This window comes from Microcaecilia unicolor, unplaced genomic scaffold, assembly GCF_901765095.1.
Source record: "Microcaecilia unicolor unplaced genomic scaffold, aMicUni1.1, whole genome shotgun sequence".
Classification (NCBI taxonomy): Eukaryota; Metazoa; Chordata; class Amphibia; order Gymnophiona; family Siphonopidae; genus Microcaecilia; species Microcaecilia unicolor.
In genome coordinates this window covers 55,408-82,277 of record NW_021963057.1, presented here as the reverse complement: position 1 = coordinate 82,277, position 26,870 = coordinate 55,408, and the positions used below count along the sequence as shown (strand labels likewise).

The 26,870-nt window shown below is 44.2% G+C and overlaps 1 protein-coding gene across 2 annotated transcripts in view; it reads left to right on the top strand.

The window, feature by feature from the left end:
* LOC115458855 (desumoylating isopeptidase 1-like) overlaps window positions 1–26,870 on the top strand; it is a 60,600-nt gene that overhangs the window by 20,523 nt on the left and 13,207 nt on the right. For both annotated transcript variants that reach the window (XM_030188693.1, XM_030188692.1), the window contains exons 3-4: window positions 12,384–12,493; window positions 16,405–16,527. In XM_030188693.1, the coding sequence (XP_030044553.1) occupies window positions 12,384–12,493; window positions 16,405–16,527 (233 nt within the window). The remainder of the gene's footprint in view (window positions 1–12,383; window positions 12,494–16,404; window positions 16,528–26,870) is intronic.

Genomic DNA, 26,870 nt, shown 5'->3' with positions numbered 1-26,870 from the left:
ATGTACTTCTTTATAAGTGAATGTTACTTAGAACTGGGGTTCATAGTTTAATTACAGTTACTTGCTTTGTGGTATAATAGGTACTTAAGGGTACATGTTTTCATTGTACAGCTGATTCAATGAGATCTGGGTCTTAAGAGTTTGTAACATCGTTAACTGTAAGCTGCATTATATATAACAGCAGGTGTGTGCGCATACACTTTTGAGGAGGTGGAACACGGGTTGTGCTATGATGGTTCCATCTAAACACTACCACATGTTCTCCTTGGGAACGCTATGGGTGTAATGGATATGGACTGAGCACAATTTAAATAATTTAATTAATTACATTAGTGGTTATGTGTGTGAATGGTTAGTTTAATTTGTCCCAAGTATTTTGTGGTATATTTATATTTGAGGACTTGGGTAGTTTATTTGATTTATTCTTCCGTTTGAGTAGATAGTTTAATTTAAGGCCAGAATAGGACCCAAATTCTTTAAATATCTCTAAAAGATACGCTAGCGTCTCCCAGGGCTTCATGAGTATGATTAACAGGTCGTCGGCAAATGCCGCCACCTTAAATTCCTGGTGCTCAAATTTAACTCCTTTAATTGCCGGGCATGTGCATATGTCTCGGATCAGAGGATCCAGATATAGAGCAAAAAGTAAAGGTGACAATGGGCATCCCTCTCGGGTCCCTCGACAAATTTCAAACTCTTCTGAGTACAGCCCGTTCACCCATATCCTGGCTCGAGGCGACGTGTATAATGCAGAGATCGCCCTCCGAAACCAGCCCTGAAACCCATATTTGGCTAAGGTTGTAAATAAATAAGGCCAGTCCACATGATCAAATGTCTTTTCGGCGTCGAAACTAATCATTATAGCCAATTCTTGAGTGGTTTCCAATCTCTCTAGTGAAGCCAATATGCTTCTCGGATTACGCGCCACTGAGTGCCCCTGAACAAAAACCCTACCTGTGCTTCGTGAATGACTCTCGGTAACACTCTACTCAACCTGTTAGCTAAAATTTTGGCAAATAGTTTTACCTCTTGATTTAGGAGAGAGATCGGCCTATATGAAGACACCAGAGTGGGATCTCTCTGTTGTTTAGGTAGCACTATAATCTGAGCTAGATTGAGATGTTCTGGTAGCCGGCCAACCTTCACCCACCTGTTAAATGCTTTCGCTATTGACGGAGCTATCGGATCCCCCAGCATCCTATAGAATTCTAATTTGAGACCATCTGGGCCCGGGGCCTTACCCAACTTACTATGTCCAATTGCCCAGCTCACCTCGTCATCAGTTATAGGGGCATTTAACATCTTACGATCTGCTTGCGTAATGCCAGGGAGGGCAATGTTTTCTAAGTATAGCTCCCCACTAAGACCACTCTCCGCCTCTGACTTGTAGAGTTGCTTGAAAAATTTTTGGAAGACATCACGTATCTCTCTGTCAGTATGAAGCAATTGCCCCTTATCATTCCTAATAGTTAGAATTTGTTTAGAAGTGTGCCTAGGAGCAGTTAAATGAGCCAACATCTTGCCCCCCTTGTTACCAAATTTATAAAGATGAAATTTATAATACGTATGGGATTTAACTGCACGTTCGTGTATCAATGAGTTCAAAGCGCATTGGGCCCCTACTATATCTTGTCGAACCCTTGGTATCGGGTTCACACTAAATTGTTTCCTCAAACCCAGCAATTGTTTTTCCAATCGAAGGATTTCCCTATCTCTAGCTCTCTTGTGGTGACTAACATAGTTTATTATGTCCCCTCTTAGAACGGCCTTTGCCGCTTCCCAGAAGAGTGTGGCATCTACATTTGGAGCTGCATTAAAATGTGAGTATTCACCCCATTTGGTTAACAAATATTCCCGAAAATGCACAAGCTTAGCATGTTCTTGTCCAGACAGATGTGTTTCCTGGAGGAATACTATATCCGCTCTAATGCGCTGTAAATACTGTAAAATTTTTGATCTTTTTATTGGGGAGTGTATACCCCCCACGTTCCAGGTAACAATCTTAAGCATCCCTCTCACAGTGTTTAAGAGTATTAAGCCAGATGAATCTTTTATCTAACATGAGGAGCCAGCCCAGCCTCTGGCCCCTCTTCCACAAACCATTGATGTGTCCCTCGTGTCTCTTGTCACTCCTTAACTTCCAGTAATAGATCAAAATTTTCCTTGTGTCATCTTTACAGTCTAAACTCCAGTCTACTCCTACTTCTTTCCATTCATGCCCCGAAGCTAACTTCCTTATTATACCTTCCTTTACACTCCCACCCTCCCAATCCCATCCCCCCTTTTCCCCCTCCTATCCCTATGGGATACAGGTCACTTCGAACGCCCCTCCTCTACACCCTGATAGTCAACTAATCAAATTTTTTGGTGCAACCACCCCCCATCCACCAATCATCAGCCAATGACCCCCTTGCCATTATTACCCAGAAAACCGGGACAGCCTCTGCCAACCACTATTTTCACTCCCTTATTTTTCCATTTCACCCCATTCTGGGAACCAAAAACATTGCTAACAACATCATTTACTCTAAACAGTGAACATAACAAATAGAAACATAACATATTTCAAATGTACTTGGTTTCTCTTACTACTGCATTAGATCTTATAAGCAACCAGACACTTGATATCAAATGTTCCTGAGTTGATGAGCCGTTTCAACTGGGAGCCAGAAAACTGCATGGAAGATGGCTTTCTCTCTCTTGAAGCTGTGGTTGCTTCCCCAGCCACTGACCTTTTTCTGCAGCAGCAAACCCTCTCAAAATGTTGCTGTAGATCAATTCACCAATCCACTCTGCTGCAACATATATAAATCTGCATTGTTTCACTGCCGCTTCGCCAAAAGTTTGACTACTGATTATAGGCATCCATTTAAGCTTAACAACTCTTTTCAGCTTGCTCTAGGTGTCTCCAAATCTTTTATAAAGGCACGGGCTTCTTCTGCTGTAGTGTAAAACTTTGTCTCCGACTTGTGCACTATGCGCAGCTTCGCTGGATATAATAAAGCAAACGGAATTTTGCACTGCACTAGTTCAGAACAAACAGGTGAGAACTGCTTTCTCCTAGCCGCAACTCTGGCTGAATAATCTTGAAAGCAAAGTATTTTCTGGTTTCCAACACGCAGTTCTCTCCCGCCTCTCAGCGCCTGCAGAATAGCCGTTTTATGTGCAAAATTTAGTACACGACAAATAATCACCCTGGGTCTTGTAGCATTAGTTTGTTTTGGTCCCAGCCGATGTGCCCTCTCGATTTTTAAAGGGCCCAGCTCCTGCGGAAGGTCCAATTCTTTAGTGAGCCAACTTTCCAAATAGCTTCTCAAATCACGGTCTCCTCGATCTTCCGCTAAGCCTACCAAGCGAAGATTGTTGCGTCTCGACCTGTTCTCGAGATCTTCAATTTTGTCGGCGTATTGGGATAATTGTTTTTCCATCTCACTATGGCTGGCCTCCATTTTAGCGACACGGTCCTCTATATCGCTTGTCCGCTGTTGGTAGGACGCCATGTCTTCCTTAATTTGCGCGACATTATTATGCAGTGATTCCAGTTTCGATTCCAGCGAACCCAGCTTGTTTTCTAATATTGTTTCCAGCGCATTAGTGACCTCCCCAACTATTTCAGCTGTCCACATCGAGCTGACCTGGGAGGAAGACTGACTAGCCGGGGCCGCCATCTTGTCATCTGTCGGCCGTTTTTTCTCCTTGCGTTTTCGCCGCCATTGAGTCTCGCCGCCGGGTCTGGCTGATCTTAAAGCTTCCCTCCAGGTTATCCTGGTAGAATGGGTCGGAGGTCGCTCGAATTTCTGCTGTTTATCCGCAAGGTTCTCGAGGAGTTGGCAGGAGCGAAGTAGCTAACGTCCGCTCTTGTGCATAGCGTCACGTGACCCCCTCGTATGTTTTTTTTTTTTTTTAATGAACCTGTTTGGAGGGGAGAAGTGTAATTCTCACTTAACACTTACTCCTTTCTTCTTAAATTTCACTTCTTTAAATATCTTTCTATAGATTTGCTTCTTTTTGGTTCCTCTCCTTTATTTTGGACTATGATTAAAGTTGTATTTCTTGTTTGATGTATTGATCACTATTGTTATTTCTTAATTTGTTCTGAATTTCTATTCAAAGTTTTTGATCTTTGATGTTTTTGTGAAATGCAAATAAATAATAATAATTTTTAAAAAAGGACTAGATCTAAAATAGCTCCCCTTCTTGTTGTCTCCTGGACCAGTTGCTCCAAAAAGCAGTCATTTATTACATCTGGAAATCTTACCTTCCTAGCACTCCCTGACGTGGCATTTATTTGAAATCACCCATTATTGTGCTCAGGGCCGTGCCTAGGGTCTCTGGCGCCCCCCTGCAGACTATCAGTTGGCGCCCCCCCCCCCCCCGTGAAAATGATCACGCCCCCCCCCCAATGAAAATGATCGCTCACCACTTGCCACACTGAAAGGAATTGTCAGCAATATTCTTAGAAACAAATTGGTATACATTGCAAAATAAGATAGCAGATGTAAATCCTCAAAGTGGACATATTCCAAACGCTAAAATGAAAATAAAATTATTTTTTTCTACCTTTGTTGTCTGGTGACTTTCTTTTTCCGATCATGCTGGCCCAGTATCTGAGTCTGCTGCTATCTGTCCTCTTAACTCCATTTCCAGGGCTTCCTTTCCATTTATTTCTTTACTTTCCTCCTTTCTTCTTCATTTCTTGCTCTATATCCATTTCCAGCAATTTCTCCTCTCTCCCTGGGTCCTGCCCTCCCATCCATGTCCATTCTTGTCCCTCTCTGCCCTTCCCTCCTCCATCCATAGCCAGCAATCCTCCTCTCTCCCCTCCCCTCCATTTCCAGCAATTTGTCCTCTCCCTGGGCCCCCATGTCCATCCTTGTCCCTCTCTGCCCTTCCCTCCTCCATCCATAGCCAGCAATCCTCTCTCCCCTCCCCTTCCAGCAATTTGTCCTCTCCCTGGGCCCTGCCCTCCCATCCATGCCTCTCTGCCCTCCCATCCATGCCTCTCTGCTCTTCCCTCCGCGCCCTGGGGCCTTTAAATCTTTTACTTCCGGTCGCAGCAGCGTCAGTGAAAGCGGAGCGCTGCCGACGTCTCCCTTCCCTTTGCGCTCTTGGTTCCCTCAGTGTCCGCCTTCTTCTGACGTCAGAAGAAGGCGGGACACTGAGGGAACCAATGAGTGCAAGGGAAGGGAGACGTCGGCAGCAGTGGTGTAGCTAGGGTAGTTGACACCCGGGGCCGGTCATTTTTTTAACCCCCCCCCCCCCAAATCCAGTACTAGGCATACCGAGAATACAAAACACTCACGACCTATAGAGCAATTTTACCATACCATAAGCAGTCGTTTCTACGAGTCACACAAGGAAAAGGAAAGCATCTTAAGCACTACAGTGAGCACTAGAACATCAATTCACCTATTGTAAAACGAAACCAGACAGAATAGTACAGATCGTCGATCCTGCACAGTCATGCCAACTGAAAGCCATGTCTTTCTCACAAACACAGATACACCCTAATCCACTATAGAATAAGTAATTATAAACTTTCTATTTAGACAAAAATTAAACTGAACCCCCGATGCCAGACTCTGCATACAATGCAACACTACAGAAACAGAAAATGTCTCCTAGTACTGTGCAAAATATAAAGACAGCAGATGTAAATTTGAAAAAACTAACAAATACCAATCACCACTTTACAAATTAACAAATAGAAATAAAACAAATACAGAAAATAAAATAATACCATTTTATTGGACTAATACATTTAGCTTCCAGAGGCCAAAATCTCCTTCCTCAGGTCAATACAGTATAGTGCTGTTACAGTATCCTATCCTGATCTGAGGAAGGGGGTTTTGTTCTCTGAAAGTAAAGTCAAAATGTATTAAAATTAGTACAATAAAAAGATTACCTTATTTACATGTTCTATTATAAACATTTATTAACACAGCTAAATACTATATCCTAAAGCAAAATAATAAAAATATATATTTACAGTTTGTTGTCTTTGGTTTCTGCTTTCCTCATCTTCTTTTCACCGTCTTCCTTCCATCCAGCATCTGTCTTCGCTCTCTCTCTGCCATCCAGTGTCTGTCCTCTCTAATGTTCCTTCCATCCACATCTGCTCTCTATTTCTGCCCCTTCCATCCACCATCTGCCCCAGTCTGCCATCTCTCTCTCTCCCCCTTCCATCCACCATCTGCCCTCTCTCTCTCCTTTCCCTCCAGCATTTGCCCTCTATCTCTGCCCCTTCCATCCACTGTCTGCTCTTTCACTCCCTTCTATCCACTGTCTGCCCTTTCTCTCTGCTCCTTCGATTCACCATTTGCCCTCTCTCTTTCCCCCTCCCATCCATTCAGGGTCTGCCCTCCCTCTCACTCCCCATTCCGTCCAGGATCTATCCCCCCTCTCTCAATGCCCCCTCTTTTCGGCTCCCAGTTCCCACCTGCGGCTGCCCCTAGTTCCAGATCCATTGATTCTCCCATCCACCCCTGCCCCAGGCATGACCCCATTCTCCCTCCTGCTCACTTTTCAGACCCCAGTTCCAGATCCATGCCCCTTCTCCCATCTGTCTCCCACCCAGTCCCTTCTGCCCATCCAAGTCCCCCTCACCCCATCTGTCTTCCACCCAGTCCCTTCTGCCCATCCGAGTCCCCCTCACCCCATCTGTCTCCCACCCAGTCCCTTCTGCTATCCAAGTGCCCCCACCCTCACCCCATCTGTCTCCCACCCAGTCCCTTCTGCCCATCCGAGTCCCCCTCACCCCATCTGTCTCCCACCCAGTCCCTTCTGCCCATCCAAGTCCCCCTCACCCCATCTGTCTCCCACCCAGTCCCTTCTGCTATCCATGTGCCCCCACCCTCACCCCATCTGTCTCCCACCCAGTCCCTTCTGCCCATCCGAGTCCCCCTCACCCCATCTGTCTCCCACCCAGTCCCTTCTGCTATCCAAGTGCCCCCCACCCTCACCCCATCTGTCTCCCACCCAGTCTTCTGCCCATCCGAGTCCCCCTCACCCCATCTGTCTCCCACCCAGTCCCTTCTGCCCATCCGAATCCCCCTCACCCTCACCCCATCTGTCTCCCACCCAGTCCCTTCTGCCCATCTGAGTCCCCCTCACCCCATCTGTCTCCCACCCAGTCCCTTCTGCTATCCAAGTGCCCCCACCCTCACCCCATCTCTCCCACCCAGTCCCTTCTGCTATCCAAGTGCCCCCCACCCTCACCCCATCTGTCTCCCACCCAGTCCCTTCTGCCCATCTGAGTCCCCCTCACCCCATCTGTCTCCCACCCAGTCCCTTCTGCTATCCAAGTGCCCCCACCCTCACCCCATCTGTCTCCCACCCAGTCCCTTCTGCTATCCATGTGCCCCCACCCTCACCCCATCTGTCTCCCACCCAGTCCCTTCTGCCCATCCGAGTCCCCCTCACCCCATCTGTCTCCCACCCAGTCCCTTCTGCTATCCATGTGCCCCCACCCTCACCCCATCTGTCTCCCACCCAGTCCCTTCTGCCCATCCGAGTCCCCCTCACCCCATCTGTCTCCCACCCAGTCCCTTCTGCTATCCAAGTGCCCCCCACCCTCACCCCATCTGTCTCCCACCCAGTCCCTTCTGCCCATCCGAGTCCCCCTCACCCCATCTGGCTCCCACCCAGTCCCTTCTGCTATCCGAGTCCCCCCCACCTTCACCCCATCTGTCCCCCACCCTCACCCTGCCTCGTCTTCTCCCTGCCAACCGGTCTTTAAAAATAAATTGCCGACGCGAATAGCGAGCACAGCACCTCGTGTGCAAGTAAAAGAAGCGGATCCGATCATCTCATTGGGCCTTCCTTCACTGTCCCGCCCTAGAGGAAATAGGAAGTTGCGTCAGAGGAGGGCGGGACAATGAGGGAAAGCCCAATGAGATGATCGGATCCGCTTCTTTTACTTGCACACGAGGTGCTGTGCTCGCTATTCGCGTCGGCAATTTATTTTTAAAGGGCTGGTGCGGGGGGGGGGGGGTGCCAGGAAGAAGAGCAGCGGGAGCGGCGGCACCCCCCCTTTCTGATGACACCCGGGGCGGACCGCCCCCACCGCCCTGCCCTTGCTGGTCGGCAGCGCTTTCACTGACGCTGCTGCGACCCAGGTAAAAGGTTTAAAGGCCTTGGCGGCGCGGGGCGAGGGTGGCGCCCCCCTGCGGCGCTTACCTCGCTTACCGCATCGGCACGGCCCTGATTGTGCTGTTGCCGGATTTGCTAGCTCTTCTAATTTCTGTTAACATATCTTGATTGTTCTGGCCTGGTGGGATGGTAGTATAGCCCTACACGTATATTCTTTCCCTTCACATATGAAATTTCTTAAATGACAACCAGTCTTAAGGGGGGGGGGGGGGGGGAAGAGATCATGCACATTCTTAAGATTTACCATCTGCCTTTTCAGTTTTGCCCGTGAATAAAAAGTCTCTGATTTGTTAACTGTAGTTCCTGTTCTTCTGCAGCTTTTCTCTGTACTTCTCGTAAATATATTATACGTTTTAAATCCTCAGGCAAGCTGTAGACATTTCCTTTCTCTCCATCGCTAATGAATGCGTAGGGTTTGACTGAGCATGGGAAGACAACAGACTGTTCATTAGCGATGGAGAGGAAGGAAATGTCTACAGCTTGCCTGAGGATTTAAAACGTATAATATATTTATGAGAAGTACAGAGAAAAGCTGCAGAAGAACAGGAAATGCAGTTAACAAGCGTACATCATGAAGTTGCTTAAAGATAAGTGATTCAAGGATCGGCATTGAACTGACAGTCAAGTATACATGGATCTTGACGAAGTGAAGTAAATGAGTTGATCACATGATAACTGTGATAAGAGACGTTTTGTTTATCTATAACGGGATCCATAAAAGGAAGGAAAGACTTATATAACCCATTTGAGAACAGAAGGGAGGTAATTTCATTGCAGTCTAATGTAGAAAATATCTCTGTATCTCTTTATAGAGTTAAGTTGTGACAGTTATGCTGTGTAGTATGAATGTGAGTGTATGAGTGAAGGGATAATAGGATAACTGAGTAAAATGCAGTATAGCATTTATGTGAAAAAAGAATATTTACTAAGAAGGAAGTTTTGATATTAATAAAAAAAAGATTTTGATATATAAATCTTGTAGTTACTGTGTTAAGCATATTCATTAAGGATATCCTGAAAATGTGGCACTCGTGCAACCCTCCTGAGTTAGTGTGTGCTGCTACGGTTCTCAGTCTTTCTTCTGTTTATGTGCATGACACACTGAACCATTATAGTTAGCAGCTGAACAAAGAAGAAAATTCTATATATCATTTTAATTGTTGCTAACAATGATGCAAGGGAAATACAAACACAATGGTGGTAACTGTTGTGGTTGAGGAGAAGGGTGGGCCAGAGACTGCAGCATTTCAAGTTGAGCCTGGTGATAGAAGTAGGGACTAATAAAGGAGATTTCAAGGACTTGATTTCCTGGTTCTCGGCTCTCTCCAACCTGCCACACACGCAATTGTTGAGGAACACTGTCTGTCCCTCCCAGCTCTGTATCACTCACCTTGAATATTGTGTGCAATTCTGGTCGCCATATCTGAAAGATATAGCAGAATTAGAACCAAAATGATTAAGGGGATGAAACGCCTCTCTTATGAGGAAAGGTTAAAGTTACAGTTATTCAACTTGGGAAAGGTGGCTGAGGGGGATATGATAAAATCCTGAGTGGAATAGAATAGATAAACGTAAATTGATTGTTTACTCTTTCAAAAAGTACAAAGACTAGGGGACACTCCATGAAGTTACATAGTAATACTTTTAAAACAAATAAGAGAAAATATATTTTTTTCATTCAATGAATAGTTAAGCTCTGGAGCTAGTTACTGGAGGATGTGATAACAGCAGTTAGTGTGTTTAAAAAAGGTTTGGACAACTTCTGGACGAAAAGTCCATAATCTGCTATTAAGACAGACATGGGAAAAGCCACCACTTATCTTTAGGGTCGGTTGCAGGGCCGGTCAAACCCAGTAAGCGGGGTAAGCGCCGCAGGGAGGCACCTGCCTTCAAGGGCGCCGCTGCGCCGCCATATCGCGCCGCCCTTGGTGCTTTAAATCTTTAATTTACCTCAGTTCCAGCAGTCGCATCATTTGAAAGCCTTCCCCGTCTCTAGCCTTCCCTCCCTTCGTGAGTTTGTTCCGCAGTCCCGCCTTCTGACGGCATTTCCTCGAGGGTGGGACTGCAGAATGAACTTGCGAAGGGAGGGAAGCCTAGAGACGGGGCAGGGCTTTCAAATGATGCGGCTGCTGGAACTGAGGTAAATTAAAGATTTAAAGCACCAAGGGCGGCGGGGGATGGGGGCGAAGGAGAATCGCTGGACAGGGGCAGGGTGGGAGAACAGAGAAAGGAGATGCTGGGGGGGGGGGGGGTCGCGCGGGCGCCAACTCGTAGTCTGCAGGGGGGCGCCAGAGACCCTAGGACTGGCCCTGGTCGGTAGCATGGAATTTTGATACACTTTGGGATTCTGCCAGATACTTGACTTGTATTGGCCTCCTGCTGGAAGCAGGGTACTGTGCTAGATGATCCTTTAGTCTGACCTAGTATAGCTACTCTTTTGTTATGTTGAGAACCATGGTGTGCAGTAAGTTTGCTCTGCCCATAAGCTTTTTTCATAAAGAGAAAGCAAGTGATGTTTTGATTGATGCAGGGAGACTTTTGGCATGGTGGCATAAACTTCTGGGCTCCATTGAGGCTATACAAGTTGGAACAGAGATGGATCTGAGGAGAGTGGGGCCTGTAGAGTGCATTTATTTAAAAATAAGCCCTACACTCCTGTATTTATATCCAAGTAGAATTTGGAAGCCAGTGTGAGAAGATTGAGAACCACAGTTTACACTGGTGTGCTCTAATTGGCATAGTTTCATGATCATGAAAATTCAGCTAGAAAAGAACTTGATATAAGTAAGCTGAGAAATCACCAAGGCTTGGCCAGGAATCCTGCACGGTGCAGGTGAGATAAACATATGGGCATGCAAGATGCTACAGAGGTGGTAATCTGTCCTCCGCCAGGGAAAGAATCAACAGCTTTCAGTGTAAGATGCAGGCAGAGAATATTAGTGTGCCAAGAAGAAGCTGTGTTTTGATGGTGGGATGATATATTTGATGAGCATGAGGTTAAAAGGCTGAGCACAGGAGCAGTTAGTGGAAGCAGTGGTGTGGAAGGTTGTAAGGAGAAACCAGAGCATCTACACAGCTGATGTAAACTGTGAAAGAAGAGAGAAGTGTGCAATTAAGGGTTCTTAAATTGAAATATATTTAAAAAAAACAAAACAGTTAAGCCTGGATTTGCAGAGGCGTTCGTGCTAATACCTGATTGAGAAAGTGGTGGGGGATGGGGTCCATTTTGATCCATTGTGTTGTACAAGGGTGAGGGAGCAGACAGCATGGTGGATCCTCAGGCTGGAATGTCAAATATAAAACAAGGCAACTCCTTAGCTCAATTCTCTCTTCCCAGCTCCTCTCCCGAGGAGAGTTATAAGAGACTGATGTCTGACCTTATTCTCTCCACTGTCTCATCTCCCACACTGCTGTCCTCGCGTTGCTTTGGGTCCTTTTTCTAGGGAGGAAAGCACTACAAAATCTACTAGAAATGGAAACAGAAAAGTATCAATTCCCTCCTATATTTAATTTCATCATCATCTTTTCCAGACTTTGTGTTCTGCTGCCATCTCCCCTGCTCTGATTTCTTGTAATGCCCCTTCCCATTCCCTGTGCTCATTTTCTCCTACACTGATGTTTTGCACAGGATGGCTGGCCTTGTTCTCCCTTCCCTGCACACCATTCCAGGCTTCCTTGATTCACATGCCGACTGTGCATGCAGATAATGCTGTCCGTGATCACTCTGCTTCTTCCTCCCCCATCCTGTGTCCCCCTTTACATTCTAAATAGTTATAGGCTTTTTGGACACCCATTGTACCTGTCAGACTCATGCAGACCATGCCCTGTGCCTTGTAAATGCACAGACTAGCTCCCAGAGCACACCATGGTCCATGTGACTTTTACAAGGACTGCCTAGTGCTATGGAACTCTGCAGTCTTACGTGTTCAGTGACTGTGGAGAGAAAGTAGGAAACAGGTTTGATTGTAATTTCATTATTTGCTTTATTATAATTCTCAGTGTTTTTATGGAATTCTTTGTGTACCCTGCCTTGGACCTGTTAGGGGTAAGGTGAGATAATAAATGTCAAGATTAGACTACTTTAACTTTTGGACTGCAGACCATCTTCTTCCTTATTAAGATTCACTTGTAACCCAGCTGAGATGTTCTGGTCTCTGGCTGGTAGTGAACAGGTGAAGGGAATGTTCTTATGCTAATGATCTCTCACTGGTGCATATTGTCTGTGTTTATAGGGGGGTACACTGCTGGGACCCCCAGATGCTGTGGTAGATCTTGGGAGCACAGAAGTGACAGAGGAAATCTTTTTGGAGTACCTGACAGCCCTAGGAGAGTCCATGTTCCGGTGAGTACAGGGGAGGAACGTAATGATCACTTGGGAGAAACACTTTGAGGGCTCCAAATTAAGTGTTAGAATGTGCCAAATTTGTGCAAAAGCTTATGCAGCCATGGTCAAACTGTATGTTTCACTGATATTCTGTAAGTGAACACAAGCTGACATAACCTCTGCATGATAGAAAAAAATCAAGACTTCCCACAAAATTTTCTATCGGCTCTGGGAAAATGTGTTTCTCTGATACCTTATTTTGCACAGTACAGGAGTATAAAAACAATTCCACATACCAAGCTAAGCTTAGAAATATAAAAACATTTTGTGGAATTGGGATTACCGAACCTAGCTTTATACAACCAGGCTTGCTTATTGAGGCATGTGGGAGATTAGGTGGGCCAATCCAGCACATTCACACCCCTGGAGACAGAGCGTGCATATTTTGCCCCTTATGATGTTCTTACTTTGCTGCACCTAGAGGGGGGTCAGGTCCCGGCTCAATTCAAACACTGCATGCTGCTGCAGCCGATGTGTATGGCATGGAGGATGTTGGTTAAAGGCATGGGGGGACAGCCAACAGTGTCAGAACTACTGGCTCTTAGGCGTAACCCAAAGTTTGAACCCGGGCAGAGTAACACCACATTTCTAAGATGGGAGCAGCTAGGGATCACAAGGGTGGAGCATTTGCTAGGAAGGGAAGGGGACCTTATAAAATTTGAGGGAGTTACAAGGTAAGATAGGGAATGCGTGGGGAGACTGTTTCGCATATGCCCAGGTCAAACATTACATTTTACATTTAGATCAGTCAAGTCTGCAGAAGAAACTGGGACACAAAATAAACACCTTTTTCCAAAACCTAGAGATAGGGGGAATGACAGTGTCAACCTATATAAAGCCCTGGTGAAGCGAGTCCCCCCCCAAAACTCTGGATACATTAAACAAAAATGGGAAAAGGAATCGGGGAGGGCCTTAGAGAGGTGGGACATAGGGGCAACACTGAAAAGTATCCCGACCCTCTCCATAAACGAGAGACTTCGAGAGTGTTGATATCGGGTGATTATGCAGGCAACAATGTCAGGACAGCAATGGGGACACATAAGCATCACACGGGAGGCGAAGTGCGTCAAATGCGATTATACACCCCACACATTATATCACACCTTCTGGGGATGCCCAGGTGTGCGGGCCTTTTGGGGCCACATCCAGAGGTTTATGTCCAAAACAACACAGGCACCAGTGGGTGGGACCTGGGATCACTGTGTTAGATACGCAATCAGCATTTAGGACGCAGGCTGAAGGAACTCGGACATGGTGCCGCAAGGTGTGTCTAGTGGCGCGCAAAAGTATTTTACAACGGTGGATATCCCCAGAACCACCGACATACTGGCAGTGGAGAAACCAGGTACATGAACTGGCTACATGGGAAGCTAAGGAGGCGAAAGAGAACCTGAAACGGAAAAAGTATTTCCTTTCGGTATGGAACCAATACATACAGGGGTTAAGCCCGTGAGGGCGAAGCTTGCTTCTTAACTTGCTATAGACTTGAGTGGGAGGCTTCAAGATCTATAATGTTTTTCTCACCGGCAAAGGTTGGTACTCAGGGAGGGGGGAAGGCCTGCCTGGACTATCAGAGACCAAGTCCAGGGAGGCAGGGAGGAAGTAGGATTACATGGGAGGAGGGGAAGAGAGGATAGGGGATCGAAAGGAGGGGAGGGGGGATCTCATACTAAAGGACAGGAGGAAGGTGGTACATTGTTATTTGTACGTCATTGGGGGGGAAGGGGGATATTCAAGATAAACCAATGAGTTTTCGTCATGTAAATGACCAAACGAAGAGTTTGATCTCTATGACTGTTATTGCAACCATATATGTATAAGTAGTTTAGACGTTGCTTTTCATTAAGAAGTAAAAACATGACGTAGTGGGAGGGAGGGGGACTAAAATGTTAAAAGTTTGATGACAGACAGTAGTAATTTGATTTTACTGAGCGTGCTTCTAGTTTTGGACATTTGTATGATTAAAATGTGGAGTATATTTCTTTTCAATTGTCATCACTAAAAATGTTGAACCATAAAACATTTTGTGGAGCTCAATACACCGTTGAGGACCCGTAAATCAAAAAGCAGGTCACACAACAAATCTTCAGAACACTTTATGAAAAGACAATTTTTTACAAGAAGAATTCTTTTGGGAGGAAAAATTGTTAGTTGCCAGAAGGAAGAGTTTGAAGATATTACATACATTGTTTAAAGACATTCACTAGTAAAAATAATTTAAACATTTTTGGGAAGTTTTTGCCAGTGATTGGTCTGAGTCAGTAAGCTGCTGTGGTCCTCCAGTTGGAGTGCATTCGACAATGTTTGAATTTCACAGCTGATAGTCCTTGACTTCTGAGGCTTTTTTCCTCCCAAAAGAATTCTTCTTGTAAAAAATTGTCTTTTCATAAAGTGTTCTGAAGATTTGTTGTGTGACCTGCTTTTTGATTTACGGGTCCTCAACGGTGTATTGAGCGCCACAAAAAATTTTATATTTCTAAGCACAGTACAGGAGGAAATACATTTCTGTTTTCTATTTCTCTACTATTGCACTGCATTCAAAGTATGGCTTCTTGGGATATTCAGTTCTTTTTTTACCTGCATATCTCTAGTTATAATTCATGGCCTGTCTTCTGTATTCAAGAGGTTCATTCTCCTTCCCTGCATCTCTGCACTTGCATGTGTCTGTGTCTTATTCTTTTCCTCTTCATGTCTTGTTTGTGTGAGTGGGACAAAAGTGCCAGAGAACTTTTAAGGCTTTTATTTGTAATGTTTTCTCTTTCAGGAGCTGGGATTTGCACCCTCTGGTTGTTGTGTTATGCCATAGGAGCCAGGAATGATCAAACATTTTGAGAACAGCACTTCTCTTAGCACAGCTGCAGTTACTTTTTAAGCAGTAAACTGTAGTACTGGGGGAGGCCCTGTTTTCTGTGCTTTGCAGATCATTCCTGACTCCAATGGGAGAACGCATAGCAGGGTGCAAATCCCGGCTCCTGGAAGAGAAACGGGAGGTGGAAAGAGCACATCAAGCAGATGTGCGGGGAAGGAGAAAGGGGTTGTATACCGCTTTTCATCCAAACAGAATTCCAGCATGGCGCACAATTCAGCCCCTTAAAAATAGGTAGGCAACCACATCCTGGTGGCTACCTGTGCACACCAACTTAAACACAACAAGCCAACTTTCAGAGGGGAGAAGGAATAACATAAAAATCCTTAGTGACTGGTGTGGCAAAGTGAAACAGACTGATAAATTACCTGCTCAAAGTCACAGACGGAATCCGTGGCAGAGCGGAGATTGGAAAAATGGAACAACTCAGATTTAAAAACCTATAAAGTTTTCCTGCACTCTTGACCCATTCACATAGAGCTGCAGAATGCAGGACACACATGAACATGATCATCCTTTGACCTCTTTGCTGCAGAAAAATATACTTAAAAGACAAGTTATTTTTGTGTTAACACTTTTCTAAGAGCAGCAAAAAAGTTATATCCAAATTAAATAAATGTAAAAATATGCTGATTAAAATGGTTGGACTTACGAAAATGTGAATTGACTCCATAATTTTGTATATGATCATTTAAAATACATGTAGACGTATATGATACAAAGGCTTGAATGTGAATTGAAACTGGATTAAGGTCTTTTCATTTAGTGATGTCCAATTATGACTTTGTTGGCAGTCTGAGCAACAAGGTCAGCGTCTACACAGACCTGGTCACTGCGTTGCCCTCTCCACAGCAGAGCTGGGCACTGATGGCACTTGTGCCAACCCTAATATCCCTATTCTGTGGACAAATGGGAGCCTTTAGTTTCTATCATGTCACTCGAATACCCAAAAATACATTAGATGCTAACTTTGCTTTTCTTTTTTCTTGCTGTTTTTCTATAGAGGGGAGAGCTACAACCTATTTGATCACAACTGTAACACTTTTAGCAATGAAGTGGCCCAGTTCCTGACTGGGAAGAAGATCCCTTCCTACATCACTGACCTGCCCTCTGAGATCCTATCCACGTGAGTCCTAGACCTGCAGGTGGAGGGACAGGAGGGGAACAGAAAGGCCGGGACACATTGTGCTATGGTCCAATTTTTGGTCCGATATTTTTGAGACACTCTTTCCCTCAAATGACATTTACAATTCTGGGCCTGTTAACTGTGCAAAACTTCCAACAGATGGAGCACACAGCAGCACAAGGGGTTAATGAACAGCAGAGAAAAGGGGTATAATGCAGCCACATCACAGGGGTGCTTAGAGCCCAGGAAACAAAACACATCATTTATTAAAAGCATCATCACTTGTATTTCCAGAAAAGTAAATTCTTGAGTCTAGTTTCTTTTTTAGTTGAATTAAATGGAGTAAAAGTTTACATATCACTTTTTACCTTTTTTTTTTTAATCTAAGAATTTTGTTGATTTGTTTAGTATAGAATACTGTAAGTCCCACCATCTATACACTTTACCATCTCAAAAAGCTGCACTGACCAGCTCCATTCTGCTGTTAACTTTCCACCTGGGCTGAATTATTTAAATCGTACAATATGCATGGCCTGGAAAAGCTTTGTATGACTGCTTTTACCGTAGTTTGCCTGTCAGTCCTCAAGAGTGTCCTGATTTCTCTACACTCTTTGCTACGGAGATGGCCAAGCTTTGGTCTCATTGCCCCAAGTTCTGCAGATTAACAGTATTTCAAAGTTCATATCTTCTGAAGGCTGTGTGAAAAGTGATTTCATGAAAGCCTATGGCATTCTGCATAAGAACAGGGGCTACTTGTTTCCAGAAATAATTTTTTTTTCTTTAAATTTTATTGACATGCCAGAATAACTCAAACGTAACATCAAGTATCTGTGTCATTACTGAACATTAGAAGGTCAATATTCAGCTAGCAGTGGTCAATGGCTCTTTAAATGCTGTCCTCTGCTGACTAAATTGGATCTGGATATTCAGTGCTGGGCCGTGGCCTGGCATTGGCATTGAATATCTGTACTCAGTACCTGGTGCCAGCCAGTATTGTGTGTCAATACCCCACATACCTAACTGGGCAAAGATAGGCCTGCGTTTAAAAGTGGTCTGTCGGCCCAGTTAGGTATGAAGGCAGGGGCACTGGATATCACTGGTGCCCACCTAATCTTCTAGCTCTGCCCCAATTCTGCCCCCAGACTGTAGTGGCACTATCCGGATTCAGGCCAGAGCAGTCGGAACAGATATTCAGCAGCACAACCCTGTTAAGTACCACTGAATATTGATGAACAGCCTGCAATGTGTGGTTTAAGCTAGCAGGAGTCTCCTGTCCACCTAAACCATGTTGAATATGGTCTCTTAGTTTTGAAAGTTATATTTCTCCTTTCTGCAGTTAACAGCACGTAACTTTTTTTCTTCTTAAATCCCATCCCACCAACCTACTCTCCCTTTGTTTTTGGTTCCAGTAGTTTAAAAAGTATCTTCCTGGCTTGATTGTTAGCCATCCGCACAAACCAAACATTCATTTAACAATCTCCTAATACCCTTCTCCCTCCCCTCCCAGCATCCCATAAACAATGCACCAAAAACACATTTATTCACCTCCTCTCCCTCCCATTCTGCAGCCTACCCTCTACTGTCTATCATCTGAAACCACCTTTCAGAGGATCCCCACACTTGGGTGCATTGTTTGGTGTCTATAAGTAGTGATTTTACTTATTATGTAGCTCTCGAATCTTCTCCACTAATGCACTCCTCTGTGTCAGGTTCCGTTGCTTCCAAATCACAGCTGCCAGTCTGCATGCTGGTATCGTACAGTGCGTCCACCCACCTTCCCAAGATTCATCATCAAGAGACATAGTGTAGGGCTCTTCTCCAGTAACAGCCCTGTGACCTTTTGGACCAAGCCTATGACTCGCTTCCAACATTTCTGAAAATCTGGGCAACATTTCTCACCACAACCCTTCCAGCAAGTCCTGTTCTCCATTATCCTGCCTTTTGAGTCAGAGGAGTGAGAAGTCCTATATAGTATCATATAACAATTTTCTTGGATACTCACTTAAGTAGAGAGGTGTGGTAGCCGTGTTAGTCCACTCTTAAAGGTTATCAATAGAAATCAAACAAAATAAAACATGGAAAAGAAAATAAGATACCTTTTTTATTGGACATAACTTAATACATTTCTTGATTAGCTTTCGAAGGTTGCCCTTCTTCGTCAGATCGGAAATAAGCAAATGTGGTAGCAGATAGTATATATAAGAGAAACATTTGCTTATTTCCGATCTGACGAAGAAGGGCAACCTTCGAAAGCTAATCAAGAAATGTATTAAGTTATGTCCAATAAAAAAGGTATCATCTTATTTTCTTTTCCATGTTTTATTTTGTTTGATTTCTATTGATAACCTTGGATACTCACAAAACGCATTCATACACGCTGCCATCAGAAATGTCTGGGTACGCTTTTTCATCTAGAACCTGTCACCCAAATCTTTCTCCCAAACCTTTCTCCTAAACCTTAACAAACACTGCCTGCCTTTCTTCAGTGAGCAGTAATTCCCCATAAAGCTTGGCCAATAGGCTCTTCCCCACCTTCAGTTAACCTCAGCAGTGCTTGCTTTCTTTCTAGTTCATCTTTGATATATCGCCCATCAACAGTATATCTAAGTGGTTTACAGTCGGAGGAAAAGACAGTGAGGAAATAAGGAGCGATACCATAGGTGGCTTAGGTTGCAATGTAAACTCATAATTCCAGATTAGGATAAGGGAGGGTTGGCAGTTCCTTTATTTGATATGAGATCTCCCATGACAATCTAGGTGGCCACCTCCTCCAAATACATCCAAAAAATCCTCCACTGGAGGACTTTAGGACCTTCCTGGGTACAGCTGCTGATAAGGAAAGGAACAAAATCAGTCATATCAGTCATGGCAGTATGTTCATTTTTATATTTGTCATTCTGCCTATCCAGGAGAAGCAAACAATCTCTTTCCCAAATTTCCAAATCTTATCAATACTACATATGTTATAAGTACATAAGTAATACCATACTGGGAAAAGACCAAGGGTCCATCGAGCCCAGCATCCTGTCCACGACACCGGCCAATCCAGGCCAAGGGCACCTGGCAAGCTTCCCAAACGTACAAACATTCTATACATGTTATTCCTGGAATTGTGGATTTTTCCCAAGTCCATTTAGTAGTGGTTTATGGACTTGTTAAAAACTTATATACCACTTAATTGACTAAGTGTTTAAAAAAAAAACTTATATATTACTTGGTGGTTTACAAAAGAACATACATATTCATGTTATAGAACCTAATATACAAACAGATACATCTTTTATACAAAATTAGTTAATGTTGTATCAAAGAGCATAACATTCCAAGAACTCAATAAAATGCAGCCACAAACAACTGTGTTTTGAGAAGTTTCTTAAATTTAATCACATTACTACAAAGCCACAGTTGTCCTGTAAGAGTGTTCCATGGTTACTGTGATACAATGCTTCCAGATTTGCAGTTCTCTGAAACCTCGAGTTATTTCATGCTACCATGTCATTGTCTCCTCTGCCAACCTAAATTGATAGACATCTCTAAGTGATATTTCCTCATCCTGTACCCAAGCTTCTCAGTTCCTAGATAAATATTAAAGCCCAACACCCTGCCGTAGCTCTGAATTTCCTCAGCTAAGACTGGAAGAGTCAGGCCCGGATGCCTGTTCACTGTTGCCCACCCACACCTAGTCTTAGTCCAGGAAATTCAGAGCTACAGCAAGGTGTTGGGCTTTTAATATTTAATCTAGGGACATCAGTCCACATATAATACACCTCTGTCCATTTCAAAAAACTTCTACAAAAAAAATATATATATTTTCTAGTCCCCTACTGGTCTTGTCAAAGCTCCTCAGGTTCCTTCTTGATCCTCAATATCAATGAATTTAGCTTTTTGCCATGCAGCTTAGTAGCTAATATCATACTGGCTTTGTTCTCTTCTTCGAAATAAAATGCTTTTTAGGTAGGTCCAGGCAACATATGACCTGGACTACTTTAACTTCATGTAATTCTGCTCTCATTCTATCTAGTTCCTTCCTAGAAATTTCTTTTGTAAATCGTCCATCCTTTTCATCCATACCAAACCAGTCCACACTGATGTGTTATGTCCATCCACCAGCGGAAGAGAAAATAGGTCAAAGTGTAATAACACACTCGCCTGCTCTGATCCTGGGACGAAAGCAAGCGCAGGTGCTAGTCCAGCACTAATGGCCTCTAGCACCTGCATTTGCCTTTGATCATCTGCTCATCAGGTAAGCTGACTTTATTTTGCAGTATATGAGTCTCTTCGTTGAAAATGAGTCTCCTTTTTTTTCTTTCTTCTTTTTCATGTGAAAATTAGATTTCTGTGGTTTGAGTTCTATCAGGTGTATGGTACTTTCTGTTGGTGAACAACAAGAAAATTTCACGCTGAACCCTTTACCAATATAGGGGAATACTGTTCTTGCTAGTTTAAGTGGAATGGTAGTTTGGGAGCAGCAAATTTGTTCAGCAGAGCTGTTTCTCCTTTTCCTGCCAGCGGCTCCTTTTCAGGTTTTTTGGCTTTCACTCTTATTCTTTCAGGAGTTGGATTCTTTTCTGACAAATGGATTAATTTGAGCCTAGCTGTTTGTTTAAAAAAAGAAAAAAAATCAAATGAGTCTTTTGGAGCAGAGTGTAAGCCACACTGAGCCCGCAAATAGGTGGGAAAATGTGGGATACAAATTCAATAAATAAATAAAATATTGTTGTTATGGCAGTTAAAGAGGTGTCTCAGCTGTGCTTCCAGCTTCTCCCCAGTGAATTTAGTTTCCGGTTTCAAATCTCTTCGGTTCTGCAGTTTCGCTGCCTTCAGTTGGGATTTATTTATTCACTTATTTCCCAGCTCAGCGTTTTCAATTCTCTTTCTCTTTGCTATGGCAACACCAGTTCCCTGGTCTCATAGCCTTTGGTGTTGGGCATGGGCATGAAACATTTATTTTTTCACTGGCTCTGATATGTGTTTTGGTACTACCTTATTCTTAAAGACTCAGTGCAGGAATACTTCATATTAGACTATGTTAGGATGTATGATTCTGGCTACATAGTCTCAGCTCCCTCAGTTACTCAGATGCAGCACTCTAGCTGCTGTACAGCGCAGCAGTTTTATCTTCTGTTCAGTTCCAGCTTCAGTATTTTCTGTGGGGTAGCTGTTATCTCTTTTCTGCTGAATAGGGGCAGAAAGATTTTTCTGTTCTGGGCAGAGAGACAGTTCCCTTTTTATGTGCTCTGTTGACATGGTGTCCTTCTTTGCTGCATGCAGCCAGGTACCCTGTCTGCTGAGGAGTGGCAATTTCCATATCCACTACTTTGTGGTAGACTGCGAGGTTGCAGCTTCCTTTTAGGCTACTAGTGGTTACTTTCTGGTGTCAGACATTCCGGTGGCCCCCTTGTGTACTCCTACCATCACTATCAAGTGTCAGCCTCCTTGTATGTCTTGCGCCTCTCTGCTTCCTCTTTGGGGAGAGCGACTCCATTCCTAGCGGATGTCAGCAGTCACTTGGCCTGTTTCAGACCGCAGATGTATGGCTTATATGTGGCACTGGCCTTTGTGCTATGTTGGTCAGCAGTCTGTAGGGTTGCACTGGGATGCCTTTCTTGGTTGTATTAGGGCAACAGCCTTTGGGATTTTTTGATACCACATCCATATTACTGTAGAATATCTCCCTATTGGAAGCCTCAAGGCAAATTCTTGGTGCCTCCTTCCAGTGTCTATGGCCCTTTGTGCTACGAGGGAATACTAGCTGCTTGGACTCTGTATTCCCATCTCCCTCGTTGACTGAGTGGTACTGGCAGCCTCTTTACCTTCTCTGGATAATGTGGCCCTGTCTCTGCATGCGACCCTGTCGCAGGATATCAAAAGTGACTTCTCTTCTGGAAGTAGGGGCAATCCATCTCTAGGTGTATAACACACTTCCCCCTTTTTTTTTTTTTTGTTAGGGAGCACAGTTCCTCTCTCAGTATTTTACCTGTGTTTGCCCAGCTGGTAGTCCACGGTTCCTTCTCTGGGTACAGCAGAGCTGCATCTTGGCATGTGCAGCACATTCTTTTTTTTTTTTTTCTCTGAATGTAGCTCGTACATCTTTCCTTAGGTGTGGGGATCTGACCCATCTCTGGATGTTTAGGTTTTATTAATTTATTAATTATTAATAATTTATTGACTCATAACCACTTGTAACCACTCGCCTCCACCTACCCTCCTCTCCTCCTTCCTGTACACATTAATTGATTTGATTTGCTTAGTTTATTTTTTGTCTATTAGATTGTAAGCTCTTTGAGCAGGGACTGTCTTTCTTCTGTGTTTGTGCAGCGCTGCGTACGCCTTGTAGCGCTATAGAAATGCTAAATAGTAGTAGTAGTATGACTGGGATCTGGATCTCTGGCATGCAATCATCTGATGTGTGTACATCTTACCTGCTCTGGGTTTGGCGCACAGCCCATCTCTACCTATAGAGCTCAATCTCTGGTCTGGTCTTGTTCTAAGCATAGCTCTTTCCAGTGATTATTCTCTCTGTACACAGAATTCAGCTCTGGAGGTTGGGCATGGCTCCATCTCTGAGACTGGAACTCTGCGCCATCTCGGCAGGTACTGTTGCAGGAATTGTGATAGGAATTTGTGATGCTTCAAGAGTCAGACAGCACACACCAGTATGAGAGAGAAATCTTCTTTATTTGCCAGCAAACAAAGCAGGACATCAGTTCTAGCTCTCTTCTCTCTCTCTCAGCTCTCTGTGTCTTTGTCTCAGCTCTCTGTCTCAGCTCTCTTCTTATGCTGTCTTCTCCTTCTTCTGTCTGTTCCTTCTGTCCTTCTCTTTCTTCTGAGCTCCTTCTGACGTAAACTGCTTCTGCTCCTACTTAAATACTGTTCTATCCCCCTCCTAGCCTTGCCCCCCCTTACTCTCCAATTGGTTAAGGAATAGATTGGTCACTTTGCCTCAACCAATCATTACTTTTGAAATATCAGTTACATAGGTTTGATATTTCTCAAACTGACCTCTAACCTGGGGCCCCTCAAGCCAGACAATATGGCACTAGAACTCTTATATTCTCATCATGATTGATTTCTCATCTATAGCTTAAATTGCTTACTGGACTCTGGCATTCATTAAAGAGGTCAAAAGTCAGTCTTACTTAATAGCATACGGCTATGGTCTGTTATTTCTTTCAGGAGGCCAGTCCTACACTTAGCTATAATTAATCAAGGAGAAGAGAGCTGACTAGTCCTGACCTCGTTCACCTATCAGCTTATACATTGAACCAGCCAGAACTGCAGATAAGTCAAAACACATGTTTGACCTCTTCACTGCAGTCTTTGCTTAGAAAATACAGCAGAGAGTAACATTAGATTTAAAAAGGTATTCTACATTTAACTACACAGAGTAAACATATTCTAAAATAAGCATTCTTATAAGACATATTCTAAATATCAAAAACTTGTAAATACTAATCTATTGCCTCTCTCTCTAAATAGTATTTTCTATCTTTAAACTACTATATATCTGGCTCATTCCTTTGTTCATTCATAATAATATCCCCTCAAGATTTAATAGTATACAGATGTGCCAGCTAGCATTGGCAATTCACAAGGGACAGAGTTTCATTTCTCACTGACCTTTCCTAACCTTAGCTCGGCAGCTAGAGTTCTAGTAATTAACTCCAGCCTGCATTCCTTCACTACTTGCAGGACTGAGAATTTAAAATAATATCTGAGCACCTTTAAACAAAATTAACCCTTAATATGATTTCTCAGAATTATTCTTTGCCCATGGCTGCCTCATTCCCCCCTTTGAGACTAAAATCAGCTTATGCAGAGATAAGTCTCACAACTCAAACTCTGAAGATTATAGTGATCCTAACTAGGAATAGACTTATGAACCACCATTACCCTACTTGTTAAGGTTCGACGGCATACTGCCGAAGCACATGAGGCCAGGAAACAAAACAACAACCCTGCTAAAACTAAGACTATTAGGGAAATGAACAAGGGGCGTATCCAGGAGGTCAATGACCACCACCAGGAGGTAAGGTCTAATCCTCCTCGGTAATCCTCCACATTATGGCTGGCCAACTGTAGGACTTTATCCATAGCATGCCTAACTACATGCGTCCTATTTATGACAATGGTACAGCACTCTGAAGAATTTAGCACTGTGCAGAGGCCACCCTGAGCTGCAAAGAGATAGTCAAGGCCCATACGATTATACCGAGAAACTATACTTAATTCATTAATTTGATCCTGCAATGCATTGACTACCACATTCAGCTCATGAACTAAAACATGGAGTAGGGACTGAAGTCTCCGAGTAGCCATACCTAGTTCAGTAATACCCGCTACCGGGCCTCCAATTGGAATCCAGGCCGTGGCAGAAAGGGCTACAAGTCTCTTTTTAGTCACAGGATAAGTAGAATTGATATACTGGAGGGCTAATTCAATCGCTTCATCCTCTGTGGCAACGGAGGAGGGTAAGGACAAAGCCTCTCGCTTAGAGCGGTGCGGGGATAGTGGCTTAAGAGGAATAACTTTAGGAAAATAATTCAAGGTTACCAATACACAAAAATCATATGTAGGGGGAAGAATCATGTGGAGGACATTATCACAGAGCCAGTAATGACCAAGGAGAGGGTGAGGAAAGTTCCCAATAAATGTTGGCTCAGGCTGGACAGGGTACTTAGGGTGCCCATAATGCGAGCCCCTATCCCAGGGGGAACGAAGACGAAATGGAGACTTTGCACACCATAGGCGCCAATCCCCAATTGTGACAGGCGGCTCATTTGTTAGTAACTCTTCATACCCCGGGGACTTATGAAAGTAGAAAATAAGCTTGGAGACTATAGTCTTCTCAGTGGTACGCTTAGGAGCCAGATAATCACCTGGGTCATAATCTGCAGGTACGGTAGCAGGGCACATAGGAGTACCTGGAGAAACTACCCACACAGATTCTCCTTTTTCTGGGAGAACATTAGTATAATTACAGGGAATGGGAAGAACAGTTGAGATGCTTCTTGTTAAACAAAACACTCCAGAGGCTGGATAGGGAGACGTAAAAACTGGCCTTAGAGAAGATTCAGAGGGGGAAGTAGCATTATAAAAGGACCACCAAGTATAATCCTGGCTCCAAGGGCCTGAACTCGAAAAGTAGGGAGGTATAAGAGCTGGGAGTTGCACAGGGACAGGAACAGCTGGGACATCTGTGGTATAAGGAGAAAATCGGGAACACACAAGGGGAAGTAATCTTTGCCTGGCTAATTAGTTCCTGAACAGAGTGTAACCAAAGGTTGGAGCGAGTTGGGGTACTAGGAACAAGAAGGCAAGGAGTAGAAAACAACAAAAGCATCCAAACTACTAACATTTTCTTTCTTCCTAATCTAAAACAAATACAGCAAACTAATTAAGCAATAATATTTCAACAGTCTGTGCTAATCACAGATTACTCTAATATAATGTTCTCAGTCTTTGAGTTCTTATACCAGTTGGGATAGACCCTCAACTGATAAGGATCAAGCTCTCAAATTCCAAGAAAGCCAGAATCTGGGCAAGAAAGAGTCTCAGTATGAAGCCGAAGTTCAGCCGCTCCTGCAATATGCAGTTGACCCTTCTTTTCAGCTAGTAGATTCTTTGGTTCGGGTCAAGCGCAACTTCAATGGCTCCGCTGGATCACTTTCTGCTCTCCACTGTCTAGGCTCCGTCTGATCCGTGCTGGGCTCAGTCTGGTCAGCAGACTTAATTCGAGACCAATGGACCCATGGAGTTATCCCTGCGACCTTCACAGCTGTAGGGGTAGAAAGCAAAACAGTAAAAGGTCCTTTCCATCGGGGCCCCAGAGGCTGAAGCCTCCAGTCTTTCACCCAAACTCTATCCCCTGGCAGGAAGGAATGTACCTGAGCCTGGAAGGGGACAGGGTTTATTTCTCTCACATAAGACTGAAGCTCAGAAATTATCTTTCCCAAGAGGGCTACCTGCTCCTGCACCTGGGCAGACCCTAAAATCCCTATGTCTCCCTTAATTCCCTGTAAAATGGCTGGGGGCTTCCCATACACAATTTCAAAGGGAGAGAGGGCTGTTCCTTTAGTTGGGGTGCATCGGAGGCGGAAGAGGGCTAGTGGCAATGCCTGTGGCCATTTCAATTGGGTTTCCTGACAAATCTTTGCTAGGCTATTTTTCAAGGTTCTGTTTGCCCGCTCAACCTGCCCTGAACTCTGGGGACGATAGGCACAATGCAATTTCCAGGTAATGCGCAATGCGCGGGACAGGGCCTGAAGTGTAGCTTCAACAAAGGCGGGACCATTATCTGAACCTATGGCAAGGGGCAGTCCATACCTGGGGGTGACATCCCT